We start from the raw sequence: 14,822 nt of genomic DNA, 5'->3' as shown, positions 1-14,822 counted from the left end.
TTCTCCCTACGTCCGTGTACCACTCCGTACAGCGGCGTTTTAAAAAGTCATAAATGTTACTTTTTGAAACCGATACCGATAATTTCCGATATAACATTTTAGAGCATTTATCGGCCAATAATATCGGACTGCTGAAATTATCGGACATCTCTAATTCTAACTCGTATATAAACATAAATAAAAGTCCGCTTACAGCGGAGCCAATGTGAGGTTCTCTATTCCGACCATAAAACCCAATAAAAAACATTCAAAAAGCGACAACAATACCCCATTTACATTTCGTGATTTGAATATCAACCAAGTATTAGTGATATTGTTATTATAAGTGCTAACGCAGACAAACTATTTATAGCGGCGCCGTGGTCACGAGCTCGTGTGCCTGTGTTCACATCATCGAATGGTAAGATGCTTCCGTTGCTCGTGAAAGTTTTTTGTACATCATAAATCATGCCCCTCACCTGGATAGTAGAAGGACGAGGGCGTAATCCGACAATTTGGTACACTTTGACACCCAATTTAGACCCGAGAATGGCGAGAACGACACAGAAAGATACTTTCGTTTCTTCACAAGGATTATGAGTCATTCTTCATCTAAATGAGATTATATGAACATCCTAGTGACAGCAGACATTGTATACAGTAAGTGATGTTTTATCATGTTTATGTTGTTCTTCTATGAGACATAACGACGAATGTATTTTTTTTAATGCATTCTAAAAAACAAATAAATGCAATCAAAAGTCTGCTTACAATTGAGCCGATGGGAGCCGCCCTATTCTGCCTATAAAGCCCTTAAAAAAGCATCCCAACACCTCCATTGAGTTTTTATATACATGATGGAAGTATATATGTAATGTAGTAACAGACACATATATAATATCATTTAATATTTAGGTATTTTGCTCATTTTAAGCATACGCAGCGCATTAATTTCTAAAACGCATCACAACCTTTGCTTTTTTTTAACAATAGCACTGATTATTACTCACTGCAGAGCCAACAAACATAATAAAACATCACTTACTGTACAATGTTTGCTGTCATTAGGATGCCGATTGCTGGGATGTTCATATATTATCATTTAGATGAAAAATGTCTCATAATCCTGGCGAAGAAAAGGGGGGTGTAACCAAGCCTCTTTTTGCGTCGTTCTTGCCATTGCCGGGTCTAAATTGGCTGTCAAAGCGTACCAACTTGTCGGAATGCATCCTCATCCTTCTATTATCCAGGTGAGAGGCATTATCTATGATCTACAATAAGGTTTGAAGAGCAAGGAAACAAGGAAGCAGCTGTTTAGTCGATCATGTCAACATTGGCACAAAAGCTCATGGTCACAGCGCAACTATAAACACTTTGTTTGCGTTAGCGCTTATAAAATCATTAATACTTGGTTAATATTCAAGTCACAAAATGTAAATAGAGTATGGCTAGCGCTTTTTAGATGTTTTTTTAATTGGGTTTTGTGGGTGTAATAGAGGACCTCCCATTAGGGATGTCCCGATCCAGGTTTTTGCACTTCCGATCCGATACCGATATTGTTTTTGCACTTCCGATCCGATACCGATACTGGCCTATCTGAGCATGTATTAAAGTTTAAAGTTATTTAGCCTACTTAGTTGTCAGAATCATGTTGAAAAGGGTTTTAGTACTCTTGATAACAACTAGCCAGCTGAATTAGGGGAGTTTGAATAATACACAATGGTTGGTAACAAGAAACTGACCTGTTTATTCAAGGATAAACACAAAATAGACAAAATTATACATGACAAACAGAAATGGCATCATTGAAACTAGGGCTGGGCGATATGGCCTTTTTTAAATATTGCGATATTTTAAGGCCATATTGCGATACATGATATATATCTCGATATTTTGCCTTAGCCTTGAATGAACACTTGATGCATATAATCACAGCAGTATGATGATTCTATGTGTTTGGATTGATTGATTGAGACTTTTATTAGTAGGTTGCACAGTGAAGTACATATTCCGTACAATTGACCACTAAATGGTAACACCCCAATAAGTTTTTCAACTTGTTTAAGTCGGGGTCCACTTAAATTGATTCATGATGCAGATATATACTATCAGATATATACTATCATCATAATAAAGTCATCACACAAGATAATCACATTGAATTATTTACATTATTTATAATCCAGGGTGTGGAGGGTGGCGCCAGATGTAAGTGTCAAAAAAACAGCCAAAAGAGTTTGATATGAGAATAAATCTAAAGTTAAAATATAGGGTAGAAATGCACCCATTTGCAGGAAATGTAGTCTTGATTTTCAAAATTTTCTTTCAAGGCTTGCATGTCTACATTAAAACATTCTTCTTCATACTGCATTAATATATGCTACTTTTAAACTTTCATGCAGAGAAGGAAATCACAACTAAAAAAATCACTAATTTTTTCATACGGTGTTGATGTGGAAATTTTTGCCTCGGCATTTTGATGGTGTGGGCGTGTGGCACCGAATGGAGATAAGCGTCTCGACAGACGTTACAATATTTGAACAATGATGACGAAAACTGTTTTCTCTGTCGTGTCCGTGTGTCGAAAATTGTTATGCGCTTATTTTCTTATTTGATTTTGTGCGTGGCATATAATTGCTATGCGCAGAGGACGTTTAAACTACGCAATTGCACAACCGCGCACCTTAGAGAGAACGTTGGTCACACGGCTGCGCTAGCATCACAGCTAACGTTAGCCATGCTGCTACCTCTCTGCTCGGGGAGGACGTATACGTATATGACATGACAGTATGTGACGTGTGTAAGAAGGTGCGCTTGCTGTCTGTGAGAGGGAGACAGAAAAGAGTGAGAAGAGCCTGTCGTGTAATGCCAGCAGCTAAAAGCAACTGCTTGAGAATCCACAGATCTGTGGATGTGTTGAAGGTGTGCTGGAAAATGCGGAACGGAAATTAGGGAGCAGCAGAAAAGTGGAATGTATTATTTAAATAGGTGCGTTGGAAAACACGGAGCGGAGTTTGTTTTTTTAACTGGATCTGGATCGGCATTTTCCCATGCCTTGCCGATACGCATTTTTTGGCAAATATCGGCGGCCGATCCGATCCAAATATCGGATCGGGACATCCCTACCTCCCATTGGCTCCGCTGTAAGCAGACTTTTATTTACGTGTTAGCATTTTTTTTTTAAAACATCCTTTGTCATGTCATTCATAATGATTAGAATAGAATAGAGTTTTATTGTCATTATTACAGTGAACAGGTTCAAAGAACAACGAAATTGGAGCAGATCCCCTAAGGTGCATACACAATGATATAGTAATATAAATAGTAAAAAAGACAAAAAAGAAGATATATATCTATATATATATGTATATATCCACATACATGCATATATCCATACATATGCATATATATACATACACACATACACATACATATATACACATACATACATATATACATATACATATATACCGTATTTTTCGGACTATAAATCGCAGTTTTTTTTCATAGTTTGGCCGGGGGTGCGACTTATACTCAGGAGCGACTTATGTGTGAAATTATTAACACATTACCGTAAAATATCAAATAATATTATTTAGCTCATTCACGTAAGAGACTAACTAGACCAGGGGTCGGCAACCTGCAGCTCTTTGACAACTCTGATGTGGCTCAGCTGCATACTTGCCGACCCTCCCGATTTTCCCGGGAGACTTCCGGATTTCAGTGCCTCTCCCAGAAATCTCCCGGGGCAAATATTCTCCGATTTTCACCCTAACAATAATAATAAGGGTGTGCCGCGATGGCACAGCATTTAACGCCCTCTACAACCTGTACAAACAGCGTGCCAGCCCTGCTACATGTTGTATGCAGCTTCTGCTTGCACACGTAAGTGACAGCAAGGCATACTTGGTCAACAGCCATACAGGTTACACTGACGGTGGCCGTATAAAGCAACTTTAACACTCTTACTAATATGCGCCACACTGTGAACCAAAACCCAGCAAGAATGACAAACACATTTCGGGAGAACATCTGCACCGTAACACAACATAAACACAACAGAACAAATACCCAGAATCCCATGCATCCCTAACTCTTCCGGGCTACATTATACACCCCTGCTACCACCTCACAACACTTCAGTCACCTTTCAACAACACCCAGAAATGCCGCCGGCTTCGCTGGGCCCGAGCTCGTCTAAGATGGACTGATGCAAAGTGTAAAAGTGTTCTGTGGTCTGACGAGTCCACATTTCAAATTGTTTTTGGTAACTGTGGACGTTGTGTCCTCCGGAACAAAAAGGAAAGGAACCATCCATTTTATTTGCAAAAAAAAAAATCACATTTCTCAGTTCGAACATTAAATATCTAGTATTTGCAGTCTATTCAGTTGAATACAAGTTGAAAAGGATTTGCAAATCATTGTATTCTGTTTTTATTTACGATTTACACAACGTGCCAACTTCACTGGTCACCAAGTTTTGCGCGAATCAATGACTTGCTAAAAGTTAGCATATAAGCATGTTAATGTTAACGTGTAAGCTTTCTAACAGACTACAAGCTTTTTTAAGGCTTACTTTACAGTTACACACATCACGGTCAAAGTTTGGTACTTGACACGTGTACTTTTAGCACGTAAGCATGATAACGTTAGCATGTAAGCATTCTACTACTACAATACAAGCTTTTTTTAGGCTAATTTTACAAGTATACACCTCACAGTCATATAGTTTTGTACTTGATGTGTGCGTACTGTTAGCATGCTAACATTAGCATTTCATCATGCTAACATTAAAATGCATGCTTTTTGGGCTAATTTTGCAGGTATACACCTCTTAGTCATAAAGTTTTGTACTTGACGTATGCGTACTGTTAGCATGCTAATGTTAGCATTTCATCATGCTAACATTAAAATGCATGTCTTTTGGGCTAATTCTACAGGTATTCACCTCACAGTCATATAGTTTTGTACTTGAAATATGCGTAATGTTAGGATTTCAGCATGCTAACATTAGAATGCAAGTTTTTTTGGCAAATTTTAAAGGTGTAAACCTCACAGTCATATAGTTTTGTACTTGATGTGTGCGTACTGTTAGCATGCTAACGTTAGCATTTCATCATGCTAAGATTAAAATGCATGTCTTTTGGGCTAATGTTACAGGTATTCACCTCACAGTCATATAGTTTTGTACTTGAAATATGCGTAATGTTATGATTTCAGCATGCTAACATTAGAATGCATATTTTTTGGGCTAATTTTACAGGTATACACCTCACAGTCATATAGTTATGTACTTGATGTGTGCGTACTGTTAGCATTTCATCATGCTAACATTAAAATGCATGTTTTTTGGGCTAATTTTGCAGGTATACACCTCTTAGTCATAAAGTTTTGTACTTGACGTATGCGTACTGTTAGCATGCTAATGTTAGCATTTCATCATGCTAACATTAAAATGCATGTCTTTTGGGCTAATTTTACAGGTACTCACCTCACAGTCATATAGTTTTGTACTTGGAATATGCGTAATGTTAGGATTTCAGCATGCTAACATTAAAATGCATGTCTTTTGGGCTAATTCTACAGGTATTCACCTCACAGTCATATAGTTTTGTACTTGAAATATGCGTAATGTTAGGATTTCAGCATGCTAAAATTAGAATGCAAGTTTTTTGGGCTAATTTTATAGGTATACACCTCACAGTCATATAGTTTTGTACTTGATGTGTGCGTACTGTTAGCATGCTAATGTTAGCATTTCATCATGCTAACTTTAAAATGCATGTTTTTTGGGCTAATTTTGCAGGTATACACCTCTTAGTCACAACGTTTTGTACTTGATGTGTGCGTACTGTTAGCATGCTAATGTTAGCATGCTACCATTAAAATACATGTCTTTTGGGCTAATTTTACAGGTATTCATCTCACAGTCATATAGTTTTGTACTTGAAATATGCGTAATGTTAGCATTTCAGCATGCTAACATTAGAATGCAAGTTTTTTGGGCTAATTTTGCAGGTGTACACCTCATAGTCATATACTTTGGTACTTGACGCATGCTAACTGTTGGGTCATATTTTTTGCTAACTGTTTACTGGTCAGTATGCTAACTTTTTAGCATTTCAGTTCTGTTTGGGCCTTTCATCCTTCACATGCAATTTCTACAGATATTATATTTTGTAGTTATTTATATAGTGATCATATTATAGTACGATAATATTGTTGTATTAAATATTGTTGTTCACAAATGTGCTGATACAAGTTTGCCTAAAAATGTGTGCTCTGTTTTATTCTGATTATACGGAGCCCCTAAAGGGACATGGGGGAATTTTTTTTTTTCATAATTTTTTTTCATAATTTTTTTTTTTTAGACATGTATCTCGTGCACTCGAGAAACATTGTCGTGCGCACGAGAAACTTTTTATAAAGTTATAAAAAAAAATTATAATAATTTATAATTATTATTATTATTATTATTATTATTTTTAGACATGCATCGACATGCACGAGATACATGTCTAAAAAAAAAAATAATAATAATAATTTTTATTTTTTTAGACATGTATCTCGAGAATTTTTTTTTTTTTATAACTTTCTAAAAAGTTTCTCGTGCGCACAAGATACATGTCAAAAAAAAAAAAAAAAAAATTATAAAAGATAAAATTTCCCTCATGTCCCTTTACAGGCTCCGTATGATTATAATCCAAATCAACAAAGGTCAAAACAAGTAGGTAGTAAAATTTTTTTTTAAAAAGCTTACCGCAAACAGCCTGAGCACGTTGGCCACCATGATGGATACCGAGCTGCTGGAGGCCCCAATCACACCAACCACCCTCTCTGGCTTGGGGATAATTGGTGGCTCTCCGTTAGAGCAGCGCACATCCGAGTTGTCCTTTTGGATCAGGGCTTGGACAAAAGTCAGCGACTGCTCCAAGGCGTAGGTATCTCTGGAGCAAGTGTCCAGTATTCGGGCCCCCAGCGTGATATTGGGCAGCAGGTCAGGATCACCGTTAATCTGATCCATGGCGTACAGCATGGCCTCCAGTCGATGGATCCCCTTTTCCCTTTTGATGTCCCCGCAGGCGACCCCTACTGGCCCCCGGGAATGTAGCGGGAACAGTCCTCCTAGGGTGATGTCGCCCTCGATTTTGATGGACTGGGGCTGCACGCCCTGTTGGGCCCAGGTGCCCGAAAGGTGACCCACCAGCAGCACCCATGGCCACAGCAGTCCGGACCAGTTCCAGAGCGAGCTGCACCGACGAGAAGAGAGAGCTTCTGACGTCATGATGCTGACCAGCAGAGGTACTTGGAGCACCGCGCCTCTCCTTCTACCTTTGGCACCTGGAGACATTCATAGAGGTATTGACTTATAGCTTATCATTTTTAATAGGTTATAAATATTGGCAAGTGTGTTACTTTCAACGCAGTATGCATAAATATACTCCCTGGGAACTTCATTAGCTACACTCCCTCGAATTAATGAGCTGTAAAACTTGACACAGCCGTAACAACAATATAAATTCTCAGGTTTTATGGATGAGAGGTACTCATTTAAAATAGGTTTATTACCATGCTTCTTGTTTGCAGTGGCACAAATATGATTGCTTGTGTTGTATTACAAAACACAAAACCAGTGAAGTTGGCACGTTGTGTAAATGGTAAATAAAAACAGAATACAATGATTTGCTAATCCTTTTCAACTTATATTCAATTGAATGGACTGCAAAGACAAGATACTTAACATTCAAACTGGAAAATGTTATTTTTTGCAAATATTAGCTCATTTTGAATTTGAGGCCTGCAACATGTTTCAAAAAAGCTGGCACAAGTGGCCAAAAAAAAAAGAGAAAGTTGAGGAATGCTCATCAAACAATTATTTTGAACATCCCACAGGTGAACAGGCTAATTGGGAACAGGTGGGTGCCATGATTGGGTATAAAAGCAGCTTCCATGAAATGCTCAGTCATTCACAAACAAGGATGGGGCGAGGGTCACCACTTTGTGAACAAATGCGTGAGCAAATTGTCTAACAGTTTAAGAACAACATTTCTCAACCAGCTATTGCAAGGACTTTAGGGATTTCACCATCTACGGTCCGTAATATCATCAAAAGGTCCAGAGAATCTGGAGAAATCACTGCACGTAAGCGATGATATTACGGACCTTCGATCCCTCAGGCGGTACTGCATCAAAAAGCGACATCAGTGCGTAAAGGATATCACCACATGGGCTCAGGAACACTTCAGAAAACCAATGTCAGTGATTACAGTTGGTCGCTACATCTATAAGTGCAAGTTAAAACTCTACAACGCAAAGCAAAAGCCATTTATCAACAACACCCAGAAACACCGCCGGCTTTGCTGGACCCAAGCTCATCTAATATAGACTGATGCAAAGTGTAAAAGTGTTCTGTGGTCTGACGAGTCCACATTTCAAATTGTTTTTGGAAACTGGACGTCGTGTCCTCCAGACCAAAGAGGAAAAGAACCATCTGGATTGTTATAGTCGCAAAGTTAAAAAAAACAGCATCTGTGATGGTATGGGTGTGTATTAGTGCCCAAGGCATGGGTAACTTACACATCTGTGAAGGCACCATGAATTCTGAAAGGTACATACAGGTTTTGGAGCAACATATGTTGCCATCTAAGCAACGTTATCATGGACGCCCCTGCTTATTTCAGCAAAAATGGCTTTGGCTTTGCATAATAGAGTTTTAACTTGCACTTACAGATGTAGCGACCAACTGTAGTTACTGACAGTGATTTTCTGAAGTGTTCCTGAGCCCATGTGGTGATATCCTTTACACACTGATGTCGCTTTTTGATGCAGTACCGCCTGAGGGATCGAAGGTCCGTAATATCATCGCTTACGTGCAGTGATTTGTCCAGATTCTCTGAAACTTTTGAAGATATTACGGACCGTAGATGGTGAAACCCCTAAATTCCTTGCAATAGCAGGTTGAGAAATGTTGCTCTTAAACTGTTTGCTCACGCATTTGTTCACAAAGTGGTGACCCTCGCCCCATCCTTGTTTGTGAATGACTGAGCATTTCATGGAAGCTGCTTTTATAACCAATCATGGCACCCACCTGTTCCCAATTAGCCAGTTCACCTGTGGAATGTTCCAAATAAGTGTTTGATGAGCATTCCTCAACTTTCTCAATCTTTTTTGCCACTTGTGCCAGCTTTTTTGAAACATGTTGCAGGCATCAAATTCCAAATGAGCTAATATTTGCAAAAAATAACAAACTTTTCCAGTTGAAATGTTAAATATATTGTCTTTGCAGTCTATTCAATTGAATATAGGTTGAAAAGTATTAGCAAATCATTGTATTCTGTTTTTATTTACCATTTACACAACGTGTCAACTTTACTGGTTTTGGGGTTTGTACTTAAACTGGCTCATATTTGTGAAATGTTAAAGTTCTTTACTTTTTTTATTCTATCGTTTAATTTCCCTTACAAACAGACTAAATACTTTCTGTGTAGTGTATGCAAACAAGTGCTTTGGATTCTGTTTGAGATCTTTGAATTTTAGTATTTTAGATTTAATGAACAAAGTATCATGGATTTTTTTGACTGATCCCCTTCTGTAATAAATCAATACTTCCCTAAAACTAAAAAACGGAGGTTTATTTTTTTGAATAGGCAGATGTTTCAAGACGTTTTTTCTACTGAATTGATTGAATTGTGAAAGTGTACTTACTGTAGTGCTTATAGGTGTATGAATATCATTAAGACATGTGTGCCGGTGTTTGAGAAATATGATTTGCAATTGATCGTTGTAGCCTGCTAGTATTTCTGCATTGCATAGCAAATGTATTCCTTTTCCTGGCAAAACTTGAAGAAAAATCCTCAATATCCATAAGGCATGCGCCAATGAGTAAATATAGGACACTTTTATCATGGGTGCCTCAGAGCCCAACATGGTAAACATTATAAATTTTGCAAAACAGAAAACATCTCTGTAGTGCAGCCAAGAGATACAACATTTAGCTTAGAGCACAAACATTGTATATTTGTAGCCTATATATATTTGTGTACGAGATTGTAATATTTAACATGAAATAATTGAACACGTTTTTTAAGACAATTTTTACTTTTTGATATTTATATTATTTTATATATATTTATTTTGTGTCAAAACAATTAAAATGAAATAAAAAACAAATTCATTTATTAAGTAATAAATAGAATGTTGTATATTTGTAGCCTGTAATTTCAGTGTGTATGAGATTGTAATATTTAAAATGAAATAATTAAACAATTTTTTTAAAAGATAATTTTTACTTTTTGATGTTTTTTTTTAATTTTATAAATATTTATTATACTGTGTTAAAAAAAACTAAAATAAGATGAAAAACAAATACATTTATGAAGTAATAAATATAATGTTGTATATTTGTAACCTGTATTTATGTATGAGATTGTAATATTTAATATTAACCAATTTAACAACATTTTATATATATAAAATATTAATGAATTCATAAATAAATACAAATGTTTACATTATTTGTAACCTGTATCAATTATATGGTTTAAGCAGAATGAAAACACAGAAGTGTACGAGATTGTAGTATTTACCATTAACAAATGTAACATTTTAAGATACTTTTTCATTCATATATATATATATATATATATATATATATATATATATATATGAAAAAGTATTAAAAAAAATATTAATGAATGTATAAATACATTTATTAAATAAATAAAACATTTTATATTATTTGTAACCTGTATTAATTATATGGTTTTCAAGCAGAATGAAAACAGTCGTGTACGAGATTGTAGTATTTGACATGGAAAAAAATTTAACACATTTTTTTATTTTTTTTAAGACATTTTCTACTGTTTTTTTTATTATTTTAAATTTACTGTTTTTAAAAGAAAAAAATACATTTTAATACATAAATAATATGACATTTAATTTATTATAATGTATTAAATAAATAAATATACTTTTTATTTATTGGTGTCATGGTTCGAGTTCTGCCATCAACCTGTAAAACACTCATGCCACATTTTGCACCTCTGTGCCAGTACTTAGGCAATATCAACATCAGCAACTTACCTGTCCATTCTTCATGGACCACTTTTATTTTCCTCCATCACACGTGCTCCATTGCATCCATCCTCCCCAGGTGCGAATCTATCCTCTCGGGGCAAGGCTCTCCTCACCACGCCGACGATAAGTCCTTTATCATCTCCGTTGCAAGGAAGGAAAAAATAACCAGAGCACACGGAAAACTGTGATTCTTCACAACTAACATGAAATGCTGACTTTGGGATCTTTAGAGTACGGATGGTGTCGTCATGGCAGAGTCAAGAAAAGTGTGAGGGAGAGAGAGAGTGGGGGAAAAAAAGAGCACAATATCACAGCAGTGAGATTCTACAAATCACTGCCAAATCCCTTAAAAGCTCTCATGCTCTCGCTGGTTCTTTTCTCTCGGTGTGAGCATCTCTGTCCAGGATGCCCCCCCTTCCCTTTGCCCCTCCCGCTCCGTCCATCTCACTCACTCTCACTGTTGAACTCTCTCCTCGCCTGGTCTCTCAGAGCACTAATGGCCACAGATTGGGATTATCGTGCAGGCGTCTGTGAAGAAGCCACTAGGTGGACTAGCCCACTTTTGCCATTTTTTTTCCCCCCATACAAATGAAGCAAATGCAAAACTCTCCCAACCCCCCACTGTGATGGACCTCTGTCACTTTGAGAGATTAGATGAGTGATTTGATTCATACTCACACACACTAACATGCCTTTCTCTCTCTCTCTCTCTTGCTCACTCTTTTTCTTTCACACACCTGCCAACAATGTCATGCTGCTTGTTTTAGATTTACAGTGCAGAAGTTCCAATCGCCATCACGCTTCAAGTCACGCAAGGAGTCAGAAAATTGTGTGCCTTTTGAAAAAAATAACTCCCGACTTTATTCATATCAGGCCGATATATACGTCAGACCGATAATCCAATAACCTTCAGGTATGTGAAATGTTTCCGCGGATTGAACATTACCGTATTTTCCGGACCGCAGGATGCACCGGCTTATAAGGCGCACTGCCAATGAATGGTCTATTTTGGATCTTTTTCATACATTAGGCGCACCGGATTATAGGGCGCATTAAGGGAGTCATACTGTATTATTTTTATTTTTTTTCTAAATATAAAACACTTCCTTGTGGTCTACATAACATGTAATGGTGGTTCTTTGGTCAAAATGTTGCATAGATTATGTTTTACAAATCATCTTCAAGCCGCTTTCCGACAGTCGCTTCCGAATGCCCCCGTTTTGTGGGCGGTCTTATTTACGTGGCTCACTTTCGGCAGCGTCTTCTCCCCGTCATCTTTGTTGTAGCGGTGTAGCGTGCAAGGACGGGAGTGGAAGAAGTGTCAAAAGATGGAGCTAACTGTTTTAATGACATTCAGACTTTACTTAAACTCTTCATCCGCCGGAAATGTGTGCCGTGAAAAAACGTCCGACCGGAACTCTCTAATAACTAAAGTTCCTTGGGTGAATAATGTAAACTCACTACACCGGTATGTTTTAGCGCTTTCATGGCGAGTTTTCTGACAGATATAAGTAAGAACTTTACACTACTTTATATTAGAAATGGCAACAGCGGAGGATGAATGCCACATAAGAAGAAGATAGGGAAAAAGAAGAAGCTTATCGACTACGGCAGGGGTCGGCAATCCAAAATGTTGAAGGAGCCATATTGGACCAAAAATACAAAAAAAAAAATCTGTCTGGAGCAGCAAAAAATTAAAAGCCATATTACAAACAGATAGTGTGTCATGAGATATAAATTGAATTAAGATGACTTAAAGGAAACTAAATGACCTCAAATATAGCTACAAATGAGGAATAATGATGCAATATGTACATATAGCTAGCCTAAATAGCATGTTAGCATCGATTAGCTTGCAGTCATGCAGTGACCAATATGCCCGATTATCACTCCACACAAGTCAATAACATCAACAAAGCTCACCTTTGTGCATTTACGCACAACGTTAAAAGTTTGGTGGACAAAATGAGACAGAAAAAGAAGTGGCATAAAACACGTGTTAGAAAGTCAGAGAAAGTTATAAATGTAAACAAACTACGGTGAGTTCAAGGACCGCCAAAATTAGTAGGACAAAACGGCGCTCACCAAATACTCGAATCAATGAAGCATGTTTAATACAAACAGTGTGCTTTATAACAATTAGGGAGGTTTTGGATCTTTTTTTTTGACGCCAGTGAGTGAGTGGGCGAGCAAAGAGAGAGAGCGGTAGCGCTGCACTGCGCAGTCGAGTGATGAACGGGTCCGGTTGTGTCCTGCAAAACTAACAAAAAAGCAACCAGATTGTCACAAATCGGCAGCCTCGTCATTCTGACCTGAAAGCGGAGCTTAGCAGACCCATTGGCGGGTAAAGTGAAGTGTGTTAACCCGACGAAAAGAGCTCCGTCACAGAACCAATCACAAGTTGACATATTACTGTAATTCCCTTTATTAACGTATGACATATAGAGTGTTATATGTTATCGGAAAATCTTAATTGGAATGGTGAATGTTTAAATATTACTGATTTCAGTTAACGGAAGCAGCAACATTGCTGTCAATTAGAAATTGGTTTATGATAACAATAATAATAACATAATTTGATACCACTCTACAGTCTTGATAGAGATGTGACAGTTGCAAATGATTCCTGTTTTTTGAATGGTTCCAACATGAGAATCGATTTGCTGTTCGTTTGGAAGCCGTTAGAGAAAATAAGTCAATGTGAAAGGACAGGGAGCAGCATTTGGATTCACTTTTTTTTATCTTGAATTTTCAATTGTTTTTTGTATTAATGTTTGTTTGTCCTTTCACTTTTCTGGTTCATTGTTGTGAAATAGTTAAAGAGCACACACACACTTGGAAGGGTACAACAATTTTGTATTCACATTTTTATATACAGTACATATATACATTTTATTCTTACATTTTGTTTGCTTTTTTCCCACTATCATCAAATTGCTCTCGCGATACAAAGTTATATTTAGGTAAGAGAACATTTTAAAAAAGTGAAAAACTGTCAAAGAGATACAGCACCACCTTATGGAATGTTTACAATGAAAACACACACAAATAAAATGATAGCCAATATTTCAGGATAACTCCTAATGTGTATATTTAAATTATTCTGATTGACATCTTATAACTGTCACTCACCATTGTTTCCTTTAAATCAGTGGTCCCCAACCTTTTTGTAGCCGCTTGAAAATTTGTCCCACGGGGGGGATGGTATTTTTTATTTTTTTATTTTTTGTCATAAAGAAATACAATCATGTGTGCTTACGGACTGTATCTCTGCAGACTGTATTGATCTACAGTATATTGATATATAATGTAGGAACCAGAATATAAATAACAGAAAGAAACAACCCTTTTGTGCGAATGAGTGTGAATGAGTGTTAATGGGGGAGGGAGGTTTTTTGGGTTGGTGCACTAATTTTAAGTGTATTTGTTTTTTATGTTGATTTAATAAAAAAAAATATTTTTTTCTTTTTCTTTTTTTTTTTTTAAATTTCTTGTGCGGCCCGGTACCAATCGATCCACGGACCGGTACCGGGCCGTGGCCCGGTGGTTGGGGACCACTGCTTTAAATACAAAAAAACAGTTTACAAAAAAGAATGATAACAGAGCAGTCTTTAGAATTGCTCTTTGAACAGCTAATGTTACACAGATGCCAAATAGTGCATTTATTTTGTTTTCTCTTGTTTGTTTCAGTGGTTTATTAGATAATCTGCTGTCTGTACCAGGGGTGTCCAAACAACGGCCCGCCGGCGTCTTCAGTCTACCCCGCA

At 37.1% G+C, this 14,822-nt stretch overlaps 1 protein-coding gene across 1 annotated transcript in view; it reads right to left on the bottom strand.

Moving 5' to 3' along the window:
• Positions 1–11,374, bottom strand: part of grm6b (glutamate receptor, metabotropic 6b) — a 91,501-nt gene extending 80,127 nt beyond the window's left edge. The window contains exons 1-2 of the mRNA XM_061923905.2: positions 11,062–11,374; positions 6,740–7,320 (exon numbers count right to left, since the gene is read on the bottom strand). Of these exons, the coding sequence (XP_061779889.1) occupies positions 6,740–7,264 (525 nt within the window). The 5' untranslated portion in view covers positions 7,265–7,320; positions 11,062–11,374. The remainder of the gene's footprint in view (positions 1–6,739; positions 7,321–11,061) is intronic.
• Positions 11,375–14,822: the final 3,448 nt, after the last annotated feature.

Source organism: Nerophis lumbriciformis, linkage group LG28, assembly GCF_033978685.3.
Source record: "Nerophis lumbriciformis linkage group LG28, RoL_Nlum_v2.1, whole genome shotgun sequence".
Lineage (NCBI taxonomy): Eukaryota > Metazoa > Chordata > Actinopteri > Syngnathiformes > Syngnathidae > Nerophis > Nerophis lumbriciformis.
This window is presented reverse-complemented; position numbering and strand designations above follow the sequence as displayed.